General features: G+C 43.1%; 2 protein-coding genes and 1 long non-coding RNA gene across 4 annotated transcripts; 2 read left to right on the plus strand and 1 right to left on the minus strand.

Annotated features, from left to right (window-relative positions):
* Nucleotides 1-491: 491 nt before the first annotated feature.
* LOC135485297 (retinol dehydrogenase 13-like) lies at nucleotides 492-5,191 on the plus strand. Its single transcript, XM_064767166.1, has 7 exons — nucleotides 492-628; nucleotides 1,732-1,850; nucleotides 2,144-2,299; nucleotides 2,646-2,750; nucleotides 3,233-3,448; nucleotides 3,701-3,908; nucleotides 4,188-5,191. The coding sequence occupies exons 1-7, from the start codon at nucleotides 531-533 to the stop codon at nucleotides 4,288-4,290; spliced, it is 1,005 nt and encodes a 334-aa protein (XP_064623236.1). The 5' UTR covers nucleotides 492-530; the 3' UTR covers nucleotides 4,291-5,191.
* A 1,906-nt stretch (nucleotides 5,192-7,097) lies between these two features.
* On the minus strand, nucleotides 7,098-14,309 carry LOC135484559 (legumain-like). Its single transcript, XM_064766155.1, has 12 exons — nucleotides 14,113-14,309; nucleotides 13,298-13,395; nucleotides 12,774-12,855; nucleotides 12,535-12,620; nucleotides 11,196-11,271; nucleotides 10,686-10,815; nucleotides 10,286-10,404; nucleotides 9,741-9,830; nucleotides 9,380-9,466; nucleotides 8,874-8,990; nucleotides 8,291-8,446; nucleotides 7,098-7,918 (listed from the first exon to the last, which is right to left on the minus strand). Exons 1-12 carry the CDS (start codon nucleotides 14,290-14,292, stop codon nucleotides 7,811-7,813), a joined length of 1,329 nt encoding a protein of 442 aa, XP_064622225.1. The 5' UTR covers nucleotides 14,293-14,309; the 3' UTR covers nucleotides 7,098-7,810.
* A 2,506-nt stretch (nucleotides 14,310-16,815) lies between these two features.
* Nucleotides 16,816-18,875, plus strand: LOC135485301 (uncharacterized). 2 transcript variants are annotated; one of them, XR_010446542.1, is made up of 4 exons: nucleotides 16,816-16,865; nucleotides 17,534-17,645; nucleotides 18,020-18,194; nucleotides 18,411-18,875. It is a non-coding gene; the product is annotated as an uncharacterized LOC135485301 (long non-coding RNA). The 2 variants fall into 2 exon arrangements; XR_010446541.1 differs by having other exon boundaries at nucleotides 18,020-18,875.
* The last annotated feature ends 3,486 nt before the right edge of the window (nucleotides 18,876-22,361 follow it).

Here is a 22,361-nt window from a genome sequence, read left to right on the forward strand (position 1 = left end):
ACGTAACAACCAACCTCTTCCAGTTGGTTATCTGGTCAGGTTGGGAAGACATTGACACAACCCTCAAAGGGCCCTTTAGCTGTACAAGACAGAATTTCATTTCCGTTCTACATGGGTGCTACATGACAACTGATTTTATTGTACCATGGTAATCATCTCACAAGGACGGACAAAGGAACAACCAACCTCTGCCAGCTGGTTATCTGATCTCTTTATTTGCCTTTGAAGTTGGTCTGTTTTTTCTTATTTAGAATTCTGAGAATTACAGACTTTTATTTCTTCAAAATCAAGGTACTAAAATTTAATTTTTTTCAAAAATTTCTTTCTGAGCATATGCGGAAACCGTTTTTGGTCTAATATCACTTTAGATTTCATGAAAATCTCCACTAATTAAAAAGTGAGAGCCAAAAAATGAGGTCTGTAGAGTCTTTGGTCTGTAGAATAGACCCTTCCTGTTCTCGGTCCTTCGATTTCGAGCGAAGACTCGGACGAAGACGACGACAACAACAACAGTCACAAAATAAATCAAAATGGAGTTGCCGTTCGGACAGGGTTTTGAGGAGATTATGTTTCACTCCTGGTACCCAATTCTCTTCGTCCTTTTGTTCTCTCTAGGCTATTGGTTTCGGTGAGTTTGTTACGAGATAGTAAATATGTGAAGATTGATGTAATTTGTTGTGTGCTACATCTAAAAATCGTGACCGAAGATCAACCGGTGTTGTGTCCACTATCCTGGTTATGTATTGTACCCCGACTGTACAGCGAGACAAGTACGAACTTGTGAACTGTTTTGGGCGGCACTCATCCTAAACAGCGCCCACCAGAGTTCACCAGGTTTAAAGTCATGTATAAAGTCATCAAAATAAAGTTTGGTAGCCACAAACGTAATAAAATACACCATAAAACACATTTCCTGAAAATTTCATGACACTTGGGTGTAACTGTAAGATATTAAGGGCGATGTTTTTTTTAATCAAAGTGGCTATTCTTACGGTACCGTAACAATACAAATTTCAGCGATTTTAGGGATTAAACTGAACATTAGGGGACAAGGATTAGTGTTAGGGAAGGGTTGAGGAGGGGTTAGTGTTAAGAGCAAGGGATAGGGTCTAGGTTAGGTTTGGAGTAGGATTAAGGCTCAAAAGTGAAAATGACCGCCGTAAGAATAGCCAGTTGTTCGCATGTAAAATGCATTAGAGACTGCCGTAATAATAGCCACAGTCTTTTTTAATTTTGATTACTTTAATATGCTTTTAAACCTGGTGGACGCTGTTTAGTGTGACCCCTGGGCGGCGGTGGTCAATAACTGGGCTACGCCCTGATTTTTTAAAGCAGACCTAGCCCTTATCGCTATTCGACATGCCCTAAAGTTTAAATGTATTCTGGCTCTTACTCAACTGGTCACCCTATAGGCCTACTATACCCCCACCCCACCAAGAAAATTGAAAAAACAGAACAAAAAGTCAACACATGAAGTGGGCGGAGTCGATCGGCAAGTCTTGTCATGGAACATCTCTTGTTAATGGTATCGCAACATCATTCAGCTTCATATTTTCACTGTGAATCGTGTCGTTTGTCATCATTCATTCACTGTCCATTGACATGACGTTGATGGAGTACCTGTTAAATGTATGTGACAAACGTGGGAATATTGATGGTTCATGACATAATAGCTTCAACTCTTCAAATTGTTTGGTATGTTTGTGTAACTCTGTTTCCTCGTCTCTTCAGGAGTTATATGCGTGGTGCCCAAGTCATCAGCAATGTGAGCATGAAAGGGAAGACAGTTGTGGTGACGGGTGCAAACTCTGGTATTGGTAGAGAGACTGCAAAGGAACTAGCCATTAGGGGTAAGTTTAGGAATGTACGGTAGTTGTAATCATCTTCTGGCAATGTAGCTGCCGCCACAGTTTACTGAAGATTGACTCGGACTGTCTCACAAAATAAAGAAAAGAATGGAATATTTGTTCAATGACCTGAATTGGCACTTGAGCGGGTGGATACACAGGGTAGCTGTGCTGCAAACACGTATATTTGTTTCATTCCGTTGCTAGAGTTCAAGCCTCTGATATCATCATCATTGCAGTTTGTTTAGAGTTAAACTTAGTTTTAAAAGATTCATGTGACTACGCCTTATTTTCAGGAGCTCGGGTTATCATGGCATGTCGTGATGAGGAGAAAGGCAAAGAAGCAGCGCAAAAACTCCAGACTTTGACTCGTAATAAGAATATCATTCCAATGAAGCTCGACCTTTGCTCCTTTAAATCAATTAGAGAATTTGCTGTGGCATTTACAAAAAGTAAGTTGGTTGAAAACAACTTTGTTAAATATGTCAAGCATTCTACATCCTGGATATACATTACATCCTCTTAGTCTTAATCCTAGCATTGGATTGGATCAAGATATAACAATTTGAACAGACACAACTTTTTTCTCCCTGAATAAATCTGGTATTGACTTTATAATTTAGCCCAGATTCTGTGACTGAAGTTGTCAAAGTTTCCATGGAGAGAGAAAACCGTCGGTGGTTTCGATTGTATCTTCTAAAACAAAGTATTCATCAACAGGTCTCGTGTGATGGTGTTTTACCGCTGAATATAAGCATTTTCAGAATGATTATGAACATGCCCTTACACTGTTTTCAGAGGAAGATCGGCTGGATGTTTTGATCAACAATGCCGGTGTTATAATGCCACCCCAGAACAAGACGGATGATGGTTTTGATCTACAGATGCAGACCAACTACCTCGGTAAGTCTTTTTGGCCTACTCTCCTGGCGGTCCATGTTTGAATGAAATGTTTACTCCATTCCTTTGAAGGGAGAGTTGGAGCCTGATGAAAATGTGCTTTAGCATTTCCAGTTGACCTGTGTGTCCACCTACTCCATGTTTGAATGAAATGTTTACTCCATTCCTTTGAAAGGAGAGTTTGAGCCTGATGAAAATGTGCTCTAGCATTTCCAGTTGACCTGTGTGACAGTGTCCTCCTACTCGGTTGAAAAGTTAACCCACACCAAAACATCAACATTTGTTTTGAGTTTGTTGAGACATCTCTTTATTTGATGAAACTAGGAATAGAATAGTTATTACTCGTTGAATTTATTGTTAAATCAGGGTGTAAGAGTTTCAGAGTTTGAGTACTTCTGACTAAGTTACATTCTTTTGAAACAAAAACATGTCTAATTTATCAGTTACCTATTTCGACAAATGTTGAATGTTGGATTTGGTTTCAGGTCCTTTCCTGTTGACCCATCTTCTGCTAAACCATCTGAAGAACTGCTCCCCTAGTCGCGTCGTCAATGTGACAGCAGTGGCCTTCACCCTGGGCAAACTAAACCTTGATGATATTAATCATGAGAGTGTGGAAGACTACCAGACTGGTGATATGTATGCCCAGAGTAAACTTGCTCTTACCATGTTCAACAAGACATTAGCTAAGAAACTTGAAGGTATGGTATTGCTGAGTACTTGAACGCTCAACAAAGCTGGCCAAACTGACAACTTTGGATGTTCAGCTTCGATTAGGTTGAACAGTTGAAATAATACTACAACTCGTGGTGACTACTGATGATGGTGCCAGGAAAGAGAAATTTCAAAAAGGATATATTTGACCCAAAGCAAGTGTATTGTTTGTGTGTTCAGATACCAGATGTTGTCAGAAGTAATTGGCTTCTTTTACTGATATTCTTTCTACTATTAAGGTACTGGAGTGACTGTCAACGCTATCCACCCTGGAGTTGTCAAGACAGATGGTCACCGATATATGGGCTACTACACCAGCACATTTGTGAAGATGTCACTCATGCCACTCATATGGTTGGTGATGAAGACACCAGTAGATGGGGCCCAGGCAGCTGTAGAATGTGCCATCCAGGAAAACCTGGAAAAAGTCTCTGGCAAATACTTTGTGTAAGTATGAAGAAAACGTCTATTTGTCTTTCTGATTAATTTCCTGTGACAAACATAGAAAAAGTGTCCCTTCAGTGGAGTATAGGAGTAAAGAACAGTTGCTTTGCCTTTGAGGTTGAAGGACTGATTGTCATTGTTGTCAATTCCCCTTTCAATGCTGTTTTGGTATCATTCAATGTTTGGTTTGAGTTGGATAATCCTGTCCGTTGTCAAGAACCCCATTTATGAAGAGACATCACACCGTCCTTGTGATCCAGTCTAATTTGTCTTCTCTTTCAGGGATTTCAATGAGAAGAAGGTAGAGAATGCTGAGTATGATGACGAAGACCTGTGTGACAAATTATACGAGAAAAGCTTGGAATGGACCAAATTTGAGAGTTAGAACCTCATGATATCAGTCATTGACGCTGCTTGAGATTAAAAACTTTGAAATAACTGCTTGTTTTAATCAGAAACCATTGTGCATTAGTTCTGTTGCTAGTCTTGGTTTGGCATGTGAATTGCCTCCAAGCTGTGAGATCTGAAGTCTCCGCGATTCATTGGAGCTGAATTTAGAAAGGTTTTATGCAATTACTGGAACCTGTCCTAAGGATATGAGAGTCCCTAAAGAGTGTTTTTGAATGCAGTACCTGTTTGTTAGATATATGATGAATACTGCTGCTATGTCTTATTGTTGTAGGATGTACGTATTGGCCCATTATTATTATGCTGACAGACAGCAGAGTTGTTTGCTATTCATACATGTAACTGTCTCGGTCATCATTAGAAGTCCTATCATGAACAAATGGTCCGAGTTCCTTTCCAATGACTTGAGACAATTGCAAATAGACAACAACTCCAATTGAGGTGGTTTGATTTGCAATTTTCTATGCAGCTGAACCTACATGTTCATGTATTGTCAGAGTGTTCCAGTGATAAGTAATGGTGGTGGAGTAGTTTTAGTGTTAGATGTGTCATGGAGTACTCGTTATGTTCTATCGATTGTTGGTCAAGGTAACGAGAGATTTGCCCACAATCATTCCATACCAATGTCATAATGTAGGTAAGCTTTGTAGCAAGCATTTATTTTCTATCTGTAGCTATTTATACATATGTGTATGATATTTATGAACTAGTATAGTATATGGTTATGGAGGTAATTATAACAATAATCAAATGAACACTTTCGCCTCCATTTCCCTGGCTGTATAGCCTCTTTCAGTTGATGGCTGTTGAAGATACTGACATGTATAGTGGATAACCAATATATTGATGTAACTTGATAAAAAATATACACATATTGTATTTTGTAATCGCCTTCTTTGGTTTCACTTCTTTATGCATTACTTCGATCCATGGGAACTTTACCCAGCCACAGGTTGTGACGGACAGGAGACTAATCCTCCTGCCACACCAGCCACAAATTGTGAAAGACGGGGGACTATTCCTCCTGCCACACCAGCCATTGGTTGTGAAAGACAGGGGACTATTCCTCCTGCCACACCAGCCACAAGTTGTGAAAGACAGGGGACTATTCCTCCTGCTACACCAGCCACAAGTTGTGAAAGACAGGGGACTATTCCTCCTGCCACACCAGCCACAAGTTGTGAAAGACAGGGGACTATTCCTCCTGCCACACCAGCAACAAGTTGTGAAAGACGGGGGACTATTCCTCCTGCCACACCAGCCACAAGTTGTGAAAGACGGGGGACTATTCCTCCTGCTACACCAGCCACAAGTTGTGAAAGACAGGGGACTATTCCTCCTGCTACACCAGCCACAAGTTGTGAAAGACAGGGGACTATTCCTCCTGCTACACCAGCCACAGGTTATGAAAGACAGGGGACTATTCCTCCTGCTACACCAGCCACAAGTTGTGAAAGACAGGGGACTATTCCTCCTGCCACACCAGCCACAAGTTGTGAAAGACAGGGGACTGTTCCTCCTACTACACCGGCCACAAGTTGTGAAAGACAGGGGACTATTCCTCCTGCTACACCAGCCACAGGTTGTGAAAGACAGGGGACTATTCCTCCTGCTACACCAACTACACGTTGTGAAAGACAGGGGACTAAACCTCCTGCTACACCAGCCACAGGTTGTGAAAGACAGGGGACTAATCCTCCTGCTACACAAACCACAGGTTGTGAAAGACGGGACTATTCCTCCTGCTACACCAGCCACAGGTTGTGACGGACAGGAGACTAATCCTCCTGCTACACCAGCCACAAGTTGTGAAAGACAGGGGACTATTCCTCCTGCTACACCAGCCACAGGTTGTGAAAGACAGGGGACTATTCCTCCTGCTACACCAGCCTCAGGTTGTGAAAGACAGGAGACTGTTCCTCCTGCTACACCAGCCACAAGTTGTGAAAGACAGGGGACTATTCCTCCTGCTACACCAGCCTCAGGTTGTGAAAGACAGGAGACTGTTCCTCCTGCTACACCAGCCACAAGTTGTGAAAGACAGGGGACTATTCCTCCTGCTACACCAGCCACAGGTTGTGAAAGACGGGACTATTCCTCCTGCTACACCAGCCACAGGTTGTGACGGACAGGAGACTAATCCTCCTGCTACACCAGCCACAAGTTGTGAAAGACAGGGGACTAATCCTCCTGCTACACCAGCCACAAGTTGTGAAAGACAGGAGACTAATCCTCCTGCTACACCAGCCACAAGTTGTGAAAGACAGGGGACTAATCCTCCTGCTACACCAGCCACAGGTTGTGAAAGACAGGGGACTATTCCTCCTGCTACACCAGCCTCAGGTTGTGAAAGACAGGGGACTGTTCTTCCTGCAACGCAAGCCACAAGTTGTGAAAGACAGGGGACTGTTCTTCCTGCTACGCAAGCCACAGGTTATGAAAGACAGGGGACTATTCCTCCTGCTACACCAGCCACAAGTTGTGAAAGACAGGGGACTATTCCTCCTGCTACACCAGCCACAGGTTGTGAAAGACAGGGGACTATTCCTCCTGCTACACCAGCCATTGGTTGTGAAAGACAGGGGTGTCTGTTCATTCTCCTCCTTATTCATGTATGGTTGTGAAAGAACCGATACCATACCTCCTGCTCTGAAGCTTGTTTGGATAATAACCGGCATCACCAACGGGATGCCGCTGGAGTTCTACATGAAGTTCCAGGATAGCAACTATTACTAAATACCTCGATTGTGCATAACGAAAGAACAAAGCATACAACACATCATACAGAATTTTGCAAAATGTATTGTACAAACTTATCAATAGAGCTACATGTTAAGTTTTAACCAGAGAAATGTTCAATTATAAGTACAATGCCTATTGTATGATTGACACATGTATATTTATGGCACAACAAAGGAAATGTCCAGCTGTAAGTTATTCATCCAAACTGATTTGTATAAACTAATCTTAAGTCCCGACTTGGACGATTTGTGACCAAAGAAGAAATCGAATTTTTTAAAGTAATCTTAACATCACGGTCAACCAATTACAACACAAGTTAATCAGCCAGTATCTGTGGATTACACCTTAGGAATGCTGCACTAAATTACATGTACACGTAAAGCAATACGCATCACTCCCGAGTCCTGTCCGTAGTTCAATCGTCAGGTGATGTATAGTTCATGTCAACAAGCTTGACTTATAGCATACATCTTGTATATTGCAGTTGCATGTGCTACATGCAGTTGTATTCAGCACAATTACATACATGTAAGGATTTTACAAAATATTTGAAAATCTCTTCATGATAATTAGCACCTCTGTCATCTTTGTCACCCGATCTTCTGATATCACAGGGCTATTTACATGTACAGCTGATGCCGGTGCAAAAATGACATACGATTTTCTCAAGCCCCGTCTGATACAAATTTGGCAATATCGGCAAACACTTAAGTCACTAATAAATTTTGAATCAAAAAGGTTTTTATCTTGTTGAACTATCGCAGATAGCAGACACGTCGGACAGTTTCAGCAATCACATCAGCATCGATACCATATTCACACAGGTTCACCAGAGTATACATGTGTCTTAGGGCATAGTCAACCTGAAAGTAACAATACAACAGAGTTTACAATCAACTCTGTCGAGAAAACACCCCTTGTCTAGGAATATTAAACATTTCACTAATCACTCCGTCTGAGATGGTAGGTCTTGAAGAAATTACAAATGTACTTGGACTATGTATAGATCATTGACATGGCCTGGATATCATAACGCTATGTCCCAGCCCAGGCTGGACTTGAGCCCCGATTTTTTAAAAGTGCAACAGCTCTACAACCTATACAGCTACAGGCTACAGGCTACATGGTAATGATAAGCTCAAACCAAAATACTAAAAGACTGCAGGTTGTCTCTGCCCGATGCACAGCTCCAGGACACAGCCACCTTATATTCATACAGACAATAGCGTACTAACCTGCCCAAGGACATGGCACTGTTTGGAGAATGTTGTGACGGCCTGTTTGTAACATTCATGGTTGCCTGTACTCAGATCTCTCTTCTCCTCAAGAGCTTCAGGTCGTCCAAGACGTTGGGCTATCACCTTCACCTGCCTATCAATCCTATGCCGCAGCTTTCAGTTAAAGAAAGGCATCATAAATTCATTCAGAGCAAATCGAGAAAAAGCGTGGCATGTTTTTTACCAGTGAACGAATTGTCATTGCGGAGTCAAAAATACTTTCAACATGAAATTTTGTAATAACCTCAAAAGTCAAATACATGTATATGAGTCCTCTTTTGTGTCATAAGTTTGACTCTCAGGAAGTTTAGACCTCTTCTTCATCACTCCCAAGATAGCCTTCGTACCCACTGACACAGATTTCAGTGTCCAGCAGCCACCAGATGGTTGTAAATTAAAACATGGTTGTGACTTCAACTTCATTGTGACATTTTTTCATTCAAACAGTAGCCGAGGTCTTACTACTTCAATGACATTAGGATCAGTCGTGCAACACTGCAAAAACGAGGACGTGTGGCTCATCTACTAATCCACTATTTACCTCAAGTTCCTTATGAAGTTTAATCCTAATGCGTTCCTTTTCCTCCTTAGTTTCAGCCAGGAAATAACTACGGGTCAAAATGGCAATTGGCACATCTTCTTGTGGGACAGCATCCAACTGAAATAGATATACTGTGTCACATTTGAATGTATATAGGTTTTGAATGGTGCACTTTACTCAAGTCTACAGCCTGTTTGTAAGTTTCATTGGGATGAGACAAGAACGCTCCAACTTGATATACTGAATATTTCATCGACATTGAATGCAGTCAGAGCAAATACATACAGTGTCTACCCCACATGGTTAGGTTCATCACACCTTGTTGAAACAAGTTAGGATGGCCTACTTCAATATTGTGTGTCTCCTCCACACTGTCAATCTCATCCACGACCACTTGGTACTTCAGTCATAGCAACTCTCCAACTCAGTTGCGTACACCCTACATTAACTGAGTCCTGTCTCTTACAAAATGCCTCCACTGAATGCCACCACTAAAGCAAGCTTACCTCCACTGGTGGCAACGGAGCTCTGGCTTTCCTCTCGACCATGTTCATCCCGCCCTGGAAGAAGGAGACTGGCTCCTTTGCGATCGACTGAAACAAAATGAGGCAAACGTTACGTCGTCCTTCTAAATCTGCGACCAAAGCGGAAGAAAGATTGTTAGGTTGAATTAGGGATGGATGCTGCTAGACTGGTTCTGGCAGAGGCCAGTCTTCCCCATCACTGGATACTTGCCGGTAACTAGTCTGTGCCATAAGCCCAACCTGACCTGAGTTTGAGGGAGTGATCAAGCAAACCTGTGAAGAGACTTCGATGTAAGAATTACAGAAAAACTTTCTCGAATATGAGATATGATTGGACACCTACCATGTCACCAAACTGCTCACAGTGGCTGGTGTTCACCTCTTTCCTTACAATTTCAAACTGCCTCTCAAGTGTCTCGGTCTTCAAGTTCTCCTGCAAAAAGCCCAAGGCTTGGTTATTCCTACAGTATCACAATCACCCAATTGGTATAGGAAGAAGGAATGGTCTTGTTTCTTTCTTTTTGGTGACTTTCATGAACAGCTGTCTTTTACTTTCAATGGCATAGGCAACAGGCACATGTGAACACACACGGATGTAGAGGGAAACTCGGTTGTATGCCTCCTTCAAAGCATGTGCTAAAGTTCATTGTCCAAGGCTACAAGCCATGTGTCCTTGTCAAGTATCAATCAGACCAACAATGTTGGATTGTGAGTGTGATACTTTAACTGAGACATCTTGCTGCCATGCTTTTTTACCAATACACAAAATGTTGCAAGAATGTTTAGAAAACGGACCCGAACTGATGTTTCTGTGTCTCAAAAACTAGGACAACAAGTATGCTTGATCATGACAACCAATCCCATGATGAATATGACCAACAAACTCACCACATCAGAGTCCTCCATCCACTTCACACTGTAAACATCACCGAGGTACGTCTTCCTTTTCTTGTCAAAGTAGCAGGCGTAGGACGACTCCTTACCATTGGCAGCAGTTGTAGCAAAGACTGGAAGACACAATCTTCTTTTTACTTATAAATGCCATGTATCTTCTTACGACAATAATCTAATGGGCGACTTTCTACCATTAGCAGAACACATGACGATGGCTGAGGCGGTCCACCAGAACGTCAAAAACTCAAATGGTAAACCTGACCATATTATCGTGGTTTAAAAACGACTTGAATTTCGACCCAATTTTCTTGTCTGACCACTCTCTTGATGCCCTTTCAAGAATATCTGTCACCAAAACACCACACTACAGGAACAACAAGTGATAAATACTAACCGTTTATGTTATCGCGGAGTTGTTTAAACATTGATCCCGATTCACAGGCCTCCAGGTAGAACACCAGCTGTTTAAACTGGTTATTGGTGTGCATCTGATTCAAGGCAGTCAACAGGTCTTTCGAATGCAACTGCAAGGGAAAACAAGCTACTCTCTATGCTTGTGAGACTCCTAGTATAACCACTAACTGATGCAGTGTCCTTGAGCAAGACACTTAACCTACAGTTGCTGGATAAGAAATGATATTTGTTGGAAAGGACCACTTGCAGCTAATTACTGATAGACAATTTTGAAGGATGTAATGGCAGAATGATATCAAGAATGATATCACAGCATAAACACAGCTGGGTGCCATTTTGGTGGCCGATTCCATAAGACAGGAAAGAACCCACATCAAATTGAGCCATGCAGGTTAAAACACCATGACAACGACAGATGGTATAGCAGTCAGCCTGGAGCCAGCCTGAAAATCAAGTATTTCAAATGTCTGTGTTGATTTTGTCCACTCACCTCAGAGGCTGGGAAAGCAATTAGATGAGGGGCACCATGGTCGGTGAAATAGACAAACACATGATCATTGGGACCACTGAAATGGGAAAACAAAAGAAGAATAACTAGGATGGTAGGAAGTGTGGGGTTGAACTGTGTCTGTTACATCCATGCCTATTACAAGTGAGGGCCTTTTTTACTGGTGCCCCTCAACCAATTATGGTGGCACAGTTTATATAATTTTTTCTAAAGCATTAAATTGTGGGACAAATTCAACAAGTTCAACAGATCCAGGCCAAAGGCTGATAATTGACAGCTCGGCTCAGCTGATCTTATTTTCATAGCCTCACCTGGGACATTTAGATCACATGGTTATTTCAATGGAAGCACCAGATGTATTCAATGAAAAAGGTTTTAACATCCGGTCTCAAAATCACTTGTTGACCTCAATTTTAAAATACACAAAACAAAATCAATTCAATTCATGTGATTTTCAAGAGTTCTTTCCACAAGCATCAAGTTGAAGACACATGACTTAATCGATAAACCCCAGACATCATAAGACCGAAGTGGACCTTAATCTGTCACTCAACACTACTTTGAGTCAAATGTTATTCAATAAGCGTCAAGAGATTGGGTCAAAAACAAGGACAAATGTAGGTTCCTGGTTTTGAAATTAAGCGGCCGGAACTGAGCTGACTTCACTGAGGATACATGCACGATACCAAAAAACTCAATAATGAGTATTTGACGATACTTGGTGTTATATTTTTCTGAACTGATACGCATGAATAAGCTGATCCACAAGCCTATAGCTTGATTCAAACATTAAACCTGGGATTTTATCTCAACTTCACAGCTGTGCAGTATCAATCCGTCATGTGACAGTTTTTCAAGGCATTAAAGGTGTGAAGCAAACTGATGGAATGTTCTGAATAAATCTTTGCAATGTCATTGTACACGATAAGGCAATGTGCTCTATAGTCCTGTTGTTGTACCACATGAACGTTATCATTTATGATGAAATAGCTTGTCCCATGACCAAACACTCAATAAACGTCATTGGGAGTAAACAGGGCATAAGAATCATGTGAGCTAACAATGTGGGCTGGCAAATTCAGGTCATGATAACAAAAGAGATGTCTGCCCTCACTTTTCAAAAATAGCTGGGTCTTTACTAATTCTTAAAATTACACGTATTACTAGTATGTATTAAAGTTTTCAGAAATTAACTTTGATCAGAATGCATGTTTGTTCAAAAACATCACATAGGCTCTATACCTTGCTTTCACTATCCCTAAAGCATGTTTGTGCCACCTGCATGCCTTCCCCTTTTTTCTAATCTGCCCAAAGTGCTCACCTTGCAATTACTTTCCCACTTCCAATACCCTGCACAGCAGATGCATTCCCTGTCAGCACACTCAAAAAGTTCTCTGGTGTCACATCCTGAAAAACACAAAAAAGAAAAAATATTTCCATAAGTTTATATTTGGACAGCTCATTCATTCCACCCTCGGCCTTGGCTTAAGCATCAGATGTAGCCTTGGAGCTCTTCTTAACACCAAAAATTTCAAACAACGAAATAAACGTCAGACTTACCTTTCCAGTGTAATCTTTTGGGACACCATGGTAGACATCTGTTCCATTTGGACGGTTAATCATAACACCTGGGGTGGGATTTCTGAAGGTGAAGAACAGGTAGCACCAAATAACAAACAGAAAGTTATCATTTCAGTACTGGAACGATAAGGTCGACAACCTGTTTATCAATATAAAATCAGAGTTGGTGAGTTCTAAAAGTGTGTACTTTATTTTGGAGAAGCTCAGTTCTAATTTTTGGTGCATTATTGCTGGCACTTATATTCTGGACATTTAAATAACAACAATAAAAGGAAATAAAGTCCCGATTCATTCATATGTCGCATTCTTCATGAATCCAACTGTAAAAGTACTTCTTTGAGCACCCAAGTATCCCGTCTTCTCAGACGACCTTTCAATGAGCACCAAACTGAGTAGAGAAAAAAATAGTGACTAAGCTGGGTATGCCTCTCATCTCCAGTTCTGAGCACTGCCCTTAGATTACACTCTTGTTGGACAAGATCAATGATGAATCTGTGTCTTACTCTCTATTGTTTGCAATATCATCAAACATCATGACAACAATCCTCTCATCTGGGATGCCATTCTGATGCAGGATCTGGTAGGCATGGCAAGCATCCGCCTGAAAGAAGGGAGCATTATGGGTGAAGTCTTTCACTTGCTTTCTTATAAATCGCTGCTATGAATTATCTGATTCAACAGTCTTGTTATACACACAAAAAGGCTGGACAGGGACTCTGGGACTGGGTTGCCCAGCAATGACCCGAACACAACTAGACAATGGAGACTGCATACAGCTTTATGGCATTGATCCCCGCTGCCTTGGGCCTTCTGACATGTTCAGAATATCATCTGACTTGTTTTGTTATGTTTGGACTCTGGATAGTCAGATTTGACTTCGATGAAATTGTCCATTTGCCACATCCTTGCCCTATTGGTTAGGAGACTCATCTTCAGTGATCGATGACCAGAGCTCGGAATTCAGCATGGTGCATGTACTGACTGGGTGAACAGGACATGCACAATGACAATGAGTACTGCATGCCCCACCAATACCGATGGAATAGATCGGAGTGTTACACTGTAGGCTACTAGGCCTACACACCAAGTAGCCTAGTTTATTTTGGCTTCTAAATTCTACGTCACCCTAGCAGGTCTTTTGTTTGGCCCATTGTTCGGGCCTATTTTAGGACCAACATGTGTATTTGCTACCCAAAATAAAGCCTTATAATGGGCATGTGTAAAGGTGCCAAAACATGTACAGATACATAATGAATAAATCTCAAAATTAAAATAAAAAAATTAAATAGAAATCAGAAATGAAATCAGGGGCACAAACCTGGTGTCTGTAATTATACCATCCGTTCGATCCTGCTACCACCAGAGCCCAATGTTTTCCATCAGCATTCTGCTTCCGTTCAGAGAGTAATTTCTCCCAATCACGCGGAGAACAACTTACAAAAGCGAAAACAAAAGCAGAGATAATCAAAATTGACTTCTTCATGTTGACAGTCACCATCTTGAACAATAATGTGGGCCACATGATCAGTCACGTGATTTTATGCTTTGAGGTTGGTTCAAAACATGGCATTAGTATTGATTGGCAGCTGAGGATGGGTAGTGATGAAACACGCCCTTGGCATTGGCAAGTGAATACAGACAGTAGCGGGCGATTGGCTGGTAGGCGTCTTACGTAGCACTGATGCTTGTCTTCAAGATGGGTTGCTCCCCAATATACCACCACCGAGAGCGAGTACGTATGTGTCTTATTTTCACCATGGTAAACAGACATCATTTCACCATGGTGAATTGGGACGGCGTAAATCTGCATTCACCACGGTGAGCTTGGGTAAACTCTGATTTTACTCTGGTAGACATATTCTGGCTGGCCTGGCTGCGCCACCGTCAAGCCAACACGGTGAGAGAGATGGACTTGTCACAACCAGATCGAATCGGCCTGGGCTGGCTGCTCATTTGTTAGGCCGACTTGGCGACAGAGAGGAGACTGCCGTATAACCAGACCAAACAGTACCTGGCTACCTAACCGTTGTGACTTCCTCATCTCTCTCATCATGTTGTCAACACGGTGGAGCAGCCAGGACTGATTCGGCCTGGCTGTGACTTCCTCATCTCTCTCACCATGTTGACAACTTGGCAGAGCAGCCAAGACTGATTTGGCCTGGCTGTGACTGTCTCATCTCCCTCACCATAATTATTGTCAACACGGTGGAGCAGCCAGAACAGATTCGGCCTGGCTGTGACTGTCTCATCTCTCTCGCCATATTAACAACTAGACAGTGCGGCGAAGATTGATGTGGCCTGGGTGTGACTGTCTCATCACTCGCATCATGTTGTCAGTACGGTGGAGCAGCCAGGATTGATTCGGCCTGGCTGTGACTTCCTCACCTCTCTCATCATGTTGTCAGCACGGTGGAGCAGCCAGGATTGATTCGGCCTGGCTGTGACTTCCTCATCTCTCTCATCATGTTGTCAACACGGTGGAGCAGCCAGGACTGATTCGGCCTGGCTGTGACTGCCTCATCTCTCTCACATTGTTGACAACTTGGCAGAGCAGCCAAGACTGATTTGGCCTGGCTGTGACTGTCTCATCTCTTTCACCATAATTATTGTCAACACGGTGGAGCAGCCATGACTGATTCGGCCTGGCTCTGACTGTCTCATCTCTCTCGCCTTATTAACAACTAGGCAGTGCGGCGAAGATTGATGCGGCCTGGCTGTGACTGTCTCATCACACGCATCATGTTGTCAACACGGTGGAGCAGCCAGGACTGATTCGGCCTGGCTGTGACTTCCTCATCTCTCTCACCATGTTGACAACTTGGCAGAGCAGCCAAGACTTTCTTTGCCTGGCTGTGACTGTCTCATCTCTCTCATCATGTTGTCAGCACAGTGGAGCAGCCAGGACTGTCAAACAGTTGTGTGAGCTCACTTACATAATAGTATAAAACTAAAATAAATATGATATATATAAAACCGTCATCGGATGCGCATCCGATATGCCACGAGATCCTTTACCGTCAATTCCCTTACCGTCTTCGGATGCGCATCCGATATGCCACGAGATCCTTCACCGTCAATTCCCTTACCGTCTTCGGATCCGATATGCCACGAGATCCTTCACCGTCAATTCCCTTACCGTCTTCGGATGTGCATCCGATATGCCACGAGATCCTTTACCGTCAATTTCTTTACCGTCATCGGATGCGCATCTGATATGCCACGAGATCCTTCACCGTCAATTCCCTTACCGTCTTCGGATGCGCATCCGATATGCCACGAGATCCTTCACCGTCAATTCCCTTACCGTCGTCGGATGCGCATCCGATATGCCACGAGATCCTTTACCGTCAATTTCTTTACCGTCATCGGATGCGCATCCGATATGCCACGAGATCCTTCACCGTCAATTCCCTTACCGTCTTCGGATGCGCATCCGATATGCCACGAGATCCTTCACCATCAATTCCTATACCGTCATTGGATGCCACCAGATTTTTTGTAACTTCACCGTCAATTCCTATACCGTCATGGATGCCACCAGATTTGTTCGCGTTGTAAAGGTTTCGGGGATACGACCAATGCATGCGAGCACCGTCGGCGGAACCCCAAACCGCCCTCTCGATCTATCCTAAGGACAAGCCACTCTCGTGACCGCCACGTTTACGGACTCCGGACCTCCAGACTTTAGAGACCGAGCTTTTCTTTACCTTACAATTACTGTATACTCGGCGCCTCACTTATATGTGTGTTGTTTTTTTCACATACATTGTTCTCGTGGTTTTCGAAAAAGTAGGCCTAAAATGTTATAGTGTCTAAAAACAATATTCAGTTAATGGAATTACACTTTTTTCCATTACTGCTTGCTTGATATTGCCCTAACAACTTTTTCATGAATCAATTTGAGCATTATGTTTACAACGTAGTTATTATAGCACGAAATATGAGTCTAAAATGCCAAATACTTGCAACTATTATGTTAATCACTGAAATCTTAGTGTACTAATTGCTCGGTTATTGCGCCCCTAAATCAACGTACTGACAACGCTACCTCCCCGGAACTCAAACTTTAAAGTGAGTTAATTGTAATCTTACTCTCTATATACCAAAGTGATTTACCTAGGAATACAGTTGCACTTCACTGAAAACTTTATGATGTGTTGATGAGTTCAATGAATCCTTCGATTCCTTTGGTTTTCTTGGCGAACTGACGTCCGACAATCAATGACCCGTTGACGTGTATCTGCAATACGCCATTGCCGTAGTGTGTAAACAGATCTATTTTTGGACGAAACTCAGCCCCTCACAAACTGGTCCATTTCGCCAATGATGACACTGCTTCTAGACTGTACCACAGCACTTTAAGCTGTAGCAGCGCTAAGCAAGAGTCAAGACAAATGTCCGCTGCCAACCGCTGCTGGACCAACCCCCTCGCCCGCCCCCCATCATGATATCAGATTCAGAGGCCTGGCTGAGCCCTGTGATTTAGCCAAATTCAATATGATTCTTTTCTACTGTGATGTTAAGGCCCTTGTGTCATGCAGCGTATTCGGTAGCACCGGTACACAACTTATGTTAAACCGCGACGTCTGCTGCAATTCAAATTGATATGACGCCAACGGAATTGTGACGACTTGTTTCTCAAATCTTTTAGTGAACAGTGATCACGGGCTGTGGGAATTCCGAAGGGATGGTGTAGAGTATCGCCACAACAATGTTGATATGATCACTCGTCGTTTCAGCGGGCATGACTTGGTACATCCAGTGACCCAGCAAAAAGTAGCCTCGGTACAGCCAGAAGTAGCAACAAATCGCAAAAGGGGATCCTTGTCTGACTGGTGGCTGGACCACATGGTAGGTCACCATCAAATAAGGGAGTGGATCCAGCACAGCTGGATAGAGGGGGCCCCGTTGAGGGCGAAGCCTGAATATGGTGAGGGCTCGCCCTCACAATCACATGAAAGCGCAGTAGGCGCTCACCCACGAAGGGAGGTCTGGGGGTCTCCAGCAGGAAAATTTTGAAACTGAGATGCTCTCAGATGCGTTTCCCAAGTGTCTGAGAGACGATGTTTACTCGTTAATTCACTGCAAAGAAATGCATAACGAAAAAGCCACCTATGTTTTCTTCTTTGAGTTGTGAGGAGAATATTTCAAATCATTTGAGCAGCAGTGTCTAACCTACAACGCGGTCAATGATTTCCACTGTGTTTTTGTTTTCACTGTTTCAGACACTTGTTGGAAAAGGAAGGACCAAAGGTGCCATCGTCGAGGGCCAAGATAGATGAAGAGATTGAAGCCTGGGCTGCACACAATCCTGTTAGTAACAAAAAAAGAAGGAAAAAATGCTGTCCCATTTGTCCATATGCCCAGCGCCAGAACCCATTTATACATCTGGGTAGTGAGGCAAGTGTCTAAGAGACCTGCCTGAGTCTCTCACCGACTGTAGGATTCGAACCAGGGACCTCTTGACCTCTAGTTGAGAATCTGAGCCACTAGTCCATAGTGTGTCGTGTAGATTCACGCTGGTCTTGCTCTTCGATCTTGTCACGTCACATCCTTGTCCCTTGCTCTGCCACAATCATGTACTGTATTGAATTGAATTCTATTTTCTGTCTTCAGAAAATCTAGGAAGAAGTCGCCACCCACTAATGATCTCATCCAAGTTTACCAAAGACTCCAAAGCAGTGTAGGAGAGGAATGGTGGCCTGTTCGAACAGGCATGGACTGAATCGCCAGCTCTCATCTCCCTAGTCACTCCGATGGCCACGTGTCGCTCCTCGATCAACAGCGATTTCAATGAATGATGCGTTGATGTGGGCAAAAAGTGAATCCTTTCTCGCCTTTGAACTCTGGTGTTCGTCGTATCAATCAATTTTGATTGTCGAGCAACTTGTGGGCACACCTCAACTTGTTAGTGGGAAGTAATTTGCAATAGAGTGACTTACTTTTATTGCTATATTTTATTGTATTTTTTCACTTCACATCATTGTTATTTTGAAAAATCCTGCCAAAATTCTGTTGACTGTTTGTTGTCGACAAGAGTCTATGTTTCATGAATAACAAGGCTGTGTTCTGTACATTGTATTCCGTCTTTAGTCTCCTGTCTTTGCATCTGTTTTCATTATTTTGTTGCCTTAAAAGAGGGCAACGTTAAGTCGGTGAATTGGTTTGGATGGAGATGACCCTTAAGAAAAAATCTCAGATTCACCATGGTAAAATCGGAGTTGACCATGCTCACCATGGTGAATGCAGCGTTCACCATGGTGAATTCAAAGTTTACCATGCTCACCATGAATGTAGAATTTACCATGCTCACCATGGTAAAATATTTCACCGTCCCAATTCACTATGGTGAAGTGCTGTCAGATTGCCATGGTGAAATTGAGACACATTATTTTATCCTTAGGGTAGGCCCCCTACACCAACACCTAACACTTTCTCAACCCCAATACTTGACCTGACCCAATGTATGTCTGCCCTTATCGGCCCAGAAACTCCCCAACCCAAGCAAAATCATGAAGCCCATTGCACTATTGTCCGTCTTCTGTCATGGTACAGGCAACGGCAATTGCGATTGGTGAAATCCCAATATCTTTCTGTCTGCATGGTCTGTGGGATGTTGAAACAATCAACCTCTGCCAGCTGCTTATCTATTCAGATTGCGAAGGCCTTGACACAACATAAAAACTCTGACGCGAAACAACTACCCTCTGCCAGCTGGTTATCTGGTCAGGTTGGGAAGACCTTGACACAACCTAAAAATTACACTAAGGTTACCGCTAATGAACTTTGGAGACGACAGGACAGCCTACGTAACAACCAACCTCTTCCAGCTGGATATCTGGTCAGGTTGGGAAGACATTGACACAACCTTCAAAGGGTCCTTTAGCTGTACAAGACAAAATTACACTGTGATACAAGACAACTGATTTGGTTGTACCGTGATAATCATCTCACAAGGACGGAAAATGGAACAACCAACATCTGCCAGCTGGTTATCTGGTCAGGTTGGGAAGTCATTGACACAACTTCAAATGGTCATTTTGCTGTACAAGACAACTGATGTGGTTGTACCGTGGAAATCATCTCACAAGGACGGACAATGGAACAACCAACCTCTGCCAGCTGGTTATCTGATCTCACGAGACTGGCAGTACACAATATCTACCTGACAACTTGAGTACTACTTGGGACCACAGTCATCTTAAACGTGCCACCAAAATGACGTCAATATCTACATAAAAATACTTTACTTGATCAATTTGTCTACAGTGTAATTTTGGAAAGAAACCCTCAAATTCGTTGTCAGTCCTCGTTTGATTTTTAGCCGTAGCACTAGCAGTGGGTGATATGAATAAAGACTAGCAAATGCTTTTACTCCGGTTTTGTACAGAAAGGCCTAGTGTAAATGTACATGGAGATTTAGATAAAAGCATTTGCTAGTCTTTATTCATATCACCCATTGGTCTCAAATCATCCACAACAATCAACAGAACATTGGGTTTCTGGGAATGTGCGATACCTGAAACAAATGCCAACACAACCGAGATGAAAGTGGATACAGAATTGTGACAAAGATACTGATGATAACATCACACATGCCAATGGAGTATTTAATTGTGCTGGCTCCTCAATTAGAAATTACTCGAAGAGAAATCTGTCCAAGAGACATCTCCAATAATCATATGGGCAGTCTCATCAGTCAGTCGGTCCTAAAGACATTTCTAATAAACATGGGGACAATCTCTTCCGAGTGGTAATCTGTCCAATTGACCACGACCAAGTATCTGATTTATAATAGGGGCACATTAGCAAAACCAAAATATTGATCTTTCAGAAATTAGTTAGGTATCAAACTTTCGTTTATCTGCTCAACGTTTTGAAGTGGTAGTGATCGCATAATAGACGAACGCCTGCTGACCAAATACTCGTAGCACAGTGACATGTGCATATCTTTGCTAATTTTGACTATTTTGCTATACAGCCATGTATATGCAACATAGTTAATTTATTCTAAGATATGCATGCATGCATGCCATGACGACCAATATTGAGGATCACCGATTGTTGATGTCTGGGGCATGACCTATCCTCCCATTGCATGCCCCTACATCCTCTATATAATGGTACCGGTACTGTTTACATCAGTCAAGGAGACACATATTGATGGATACCATCGGTATGTGGTCTTGAGAAGCCGGTGTAACATCTGTGGTTGTTTCCCATGTGTCAGTGTTTCCAAACAATAGGCAGCTAGAGAGACCACGACTTTTCAATAGGGGGGATACACAGAAAAACTTGTCAATCTATTTTTGAGCGTTCCCAAACAATGAGGGGAAACACTCAAAAACAGAAACACTCAAAAACATTACACCGGTTCCAATGACCACTCGTACTCTGGAAAGAAGCTGAGATTGCTCTGGGACTCGCTAGTCCCCACGGGCCCGGCTATAAAACACCGGCACCCCGACATGCTCGTCTTCTATGAGAAGGAAAAGGAGGTTCTAATCATCGAGATAGCTGTCAGCTCCGACAGACACGGCCTAGCACGTGCGGAGGAGAAACGATCGAAGTACTGTGGCTGTGACTATCTCATCTCTCTCATCATGTTGTCAACACGGTGGAGCAGCCAGGACTGATTCGGCCTGGCTGTGACTTCCTCATCTCTCTCACCATGTTGACAACTTGGCAGAGCAGCCAAGACTAATTTGGCCTGGCTGTGACTGTCTCATCTCTCTCACCATATTAACAACTAGGCAGTGCGGCGAAGACTGATGCCGCCTGGCTGTGACTGTCTCATCTCTCTCACCATATAGACAACTTGGCAGAGCAGCCAAGACTGATTTGGCCTGGCTGTGACTGTCTCTCATCACTTTCACCATGTAGACAACTTGGCAGAGCAGCCGAGACTGATTTGGCCTGGCTGTGATTGTCTCATCTCTCTCGCCATATTAACAACTAGGCAGTGCGGCGAAGATTGATGCGGCCTGGCTGTGACTGTCTCATCACTCTCATCATGTTGTCAACACGGTGGAGCAGCCAGGACTGATTCGGCCTGTCTTGTCAACACTATGAGTAAGATGCAGTCAGAACAACATCGAATTGTCTTGCCAACAAGACAGTCACAACCAAACCGAAATAGCCGTGGCATCTCCACTGTTTTGCCAGCACGGCATTTGCAACGTGACGAATTGAGCGAGGCAGCTCCCCCGTGTCGCCTCCATGTAATCTTTGAAGTTCTGAAGTTTCGTATACCCAGATTGGTCACAACCACGATATCGAATGGAACTGTCGTGTCATGACGGTTAGATTGATGAGAAAGTCACAACCAGGCATAATCGGGCAAGACAGCTTCACCGTCTCACCAAAGCTGTGAGATTAATGAGAAAGTCACAACCAGACCGAATGGGACCTCGCTAACTCCACTGTCGTCATGTGTGTGTCGTAGCAAGGTGAATGCGAGAGAGGCTGGTATTGGCTAGAAGCGAACCAGCTGGAGGTGGGGGACATCTCGGTATACAGAGGCCAGAGCAACAGCCAGCGTCACTATCGAACCCTCTGTAGTGATCA

Source organism: Lineus longissimus, chromosome 3, assembly GCF_910592395.1.
Source record: "Lineus longissimus chromosome 3, tnLinLong1.2, whole genome shotgun sequence".
Taxonomy (NCBI): Eukaryota; Metazoa; Nemertea; class Pilidiophora; order Heteronemertea; family Lineidae; genus Lineus; species Lineus longissimus.

Coding starts and splice junctions, on each gene's coding strand:
- LOC135485297 (XM_064767166.1), top strand. CDS start 531: ATGGAGTTGCCGTTCGGACAGGGTTTTGAGGAGATTATGTTTCACTCC. Junction 629..1,731: donor TCTCTAGGCTATTGGTTTCG/GTGAGTTTGTTA, acceptor TCGTCTCTTCAG/GAGTTATATGCGTGGTGCCC. Junction 3,449..3,700: donor ATTAGCTAAGAAACTTGAAG/GTATGGTATTGC, acceptor TCTACTATTAAG/GTACTGGAGTGACTGTCAAC.
- LOC135484559 (XM_064766155.1), bottom strand. CDS start 14,292: ATGGTGACTGTCAACATGAAGAAGTCAATTTTGATTATCTCTGCTTTT. Junction 12,621..12,773: donor CAAAAGATTACACTGGAAAG/GTAAGTCTGACG, acceptor TGTGTTTTTCAG/GATGTGACACCAGAGAACTT. Junction 8,991..9,379: donor CTCCGTTGCCACCAGTGGAG/GTAAGCTTGCTT, acceptor TATCTATTTCAG/TTGGATGCTGTCCCACAAGA.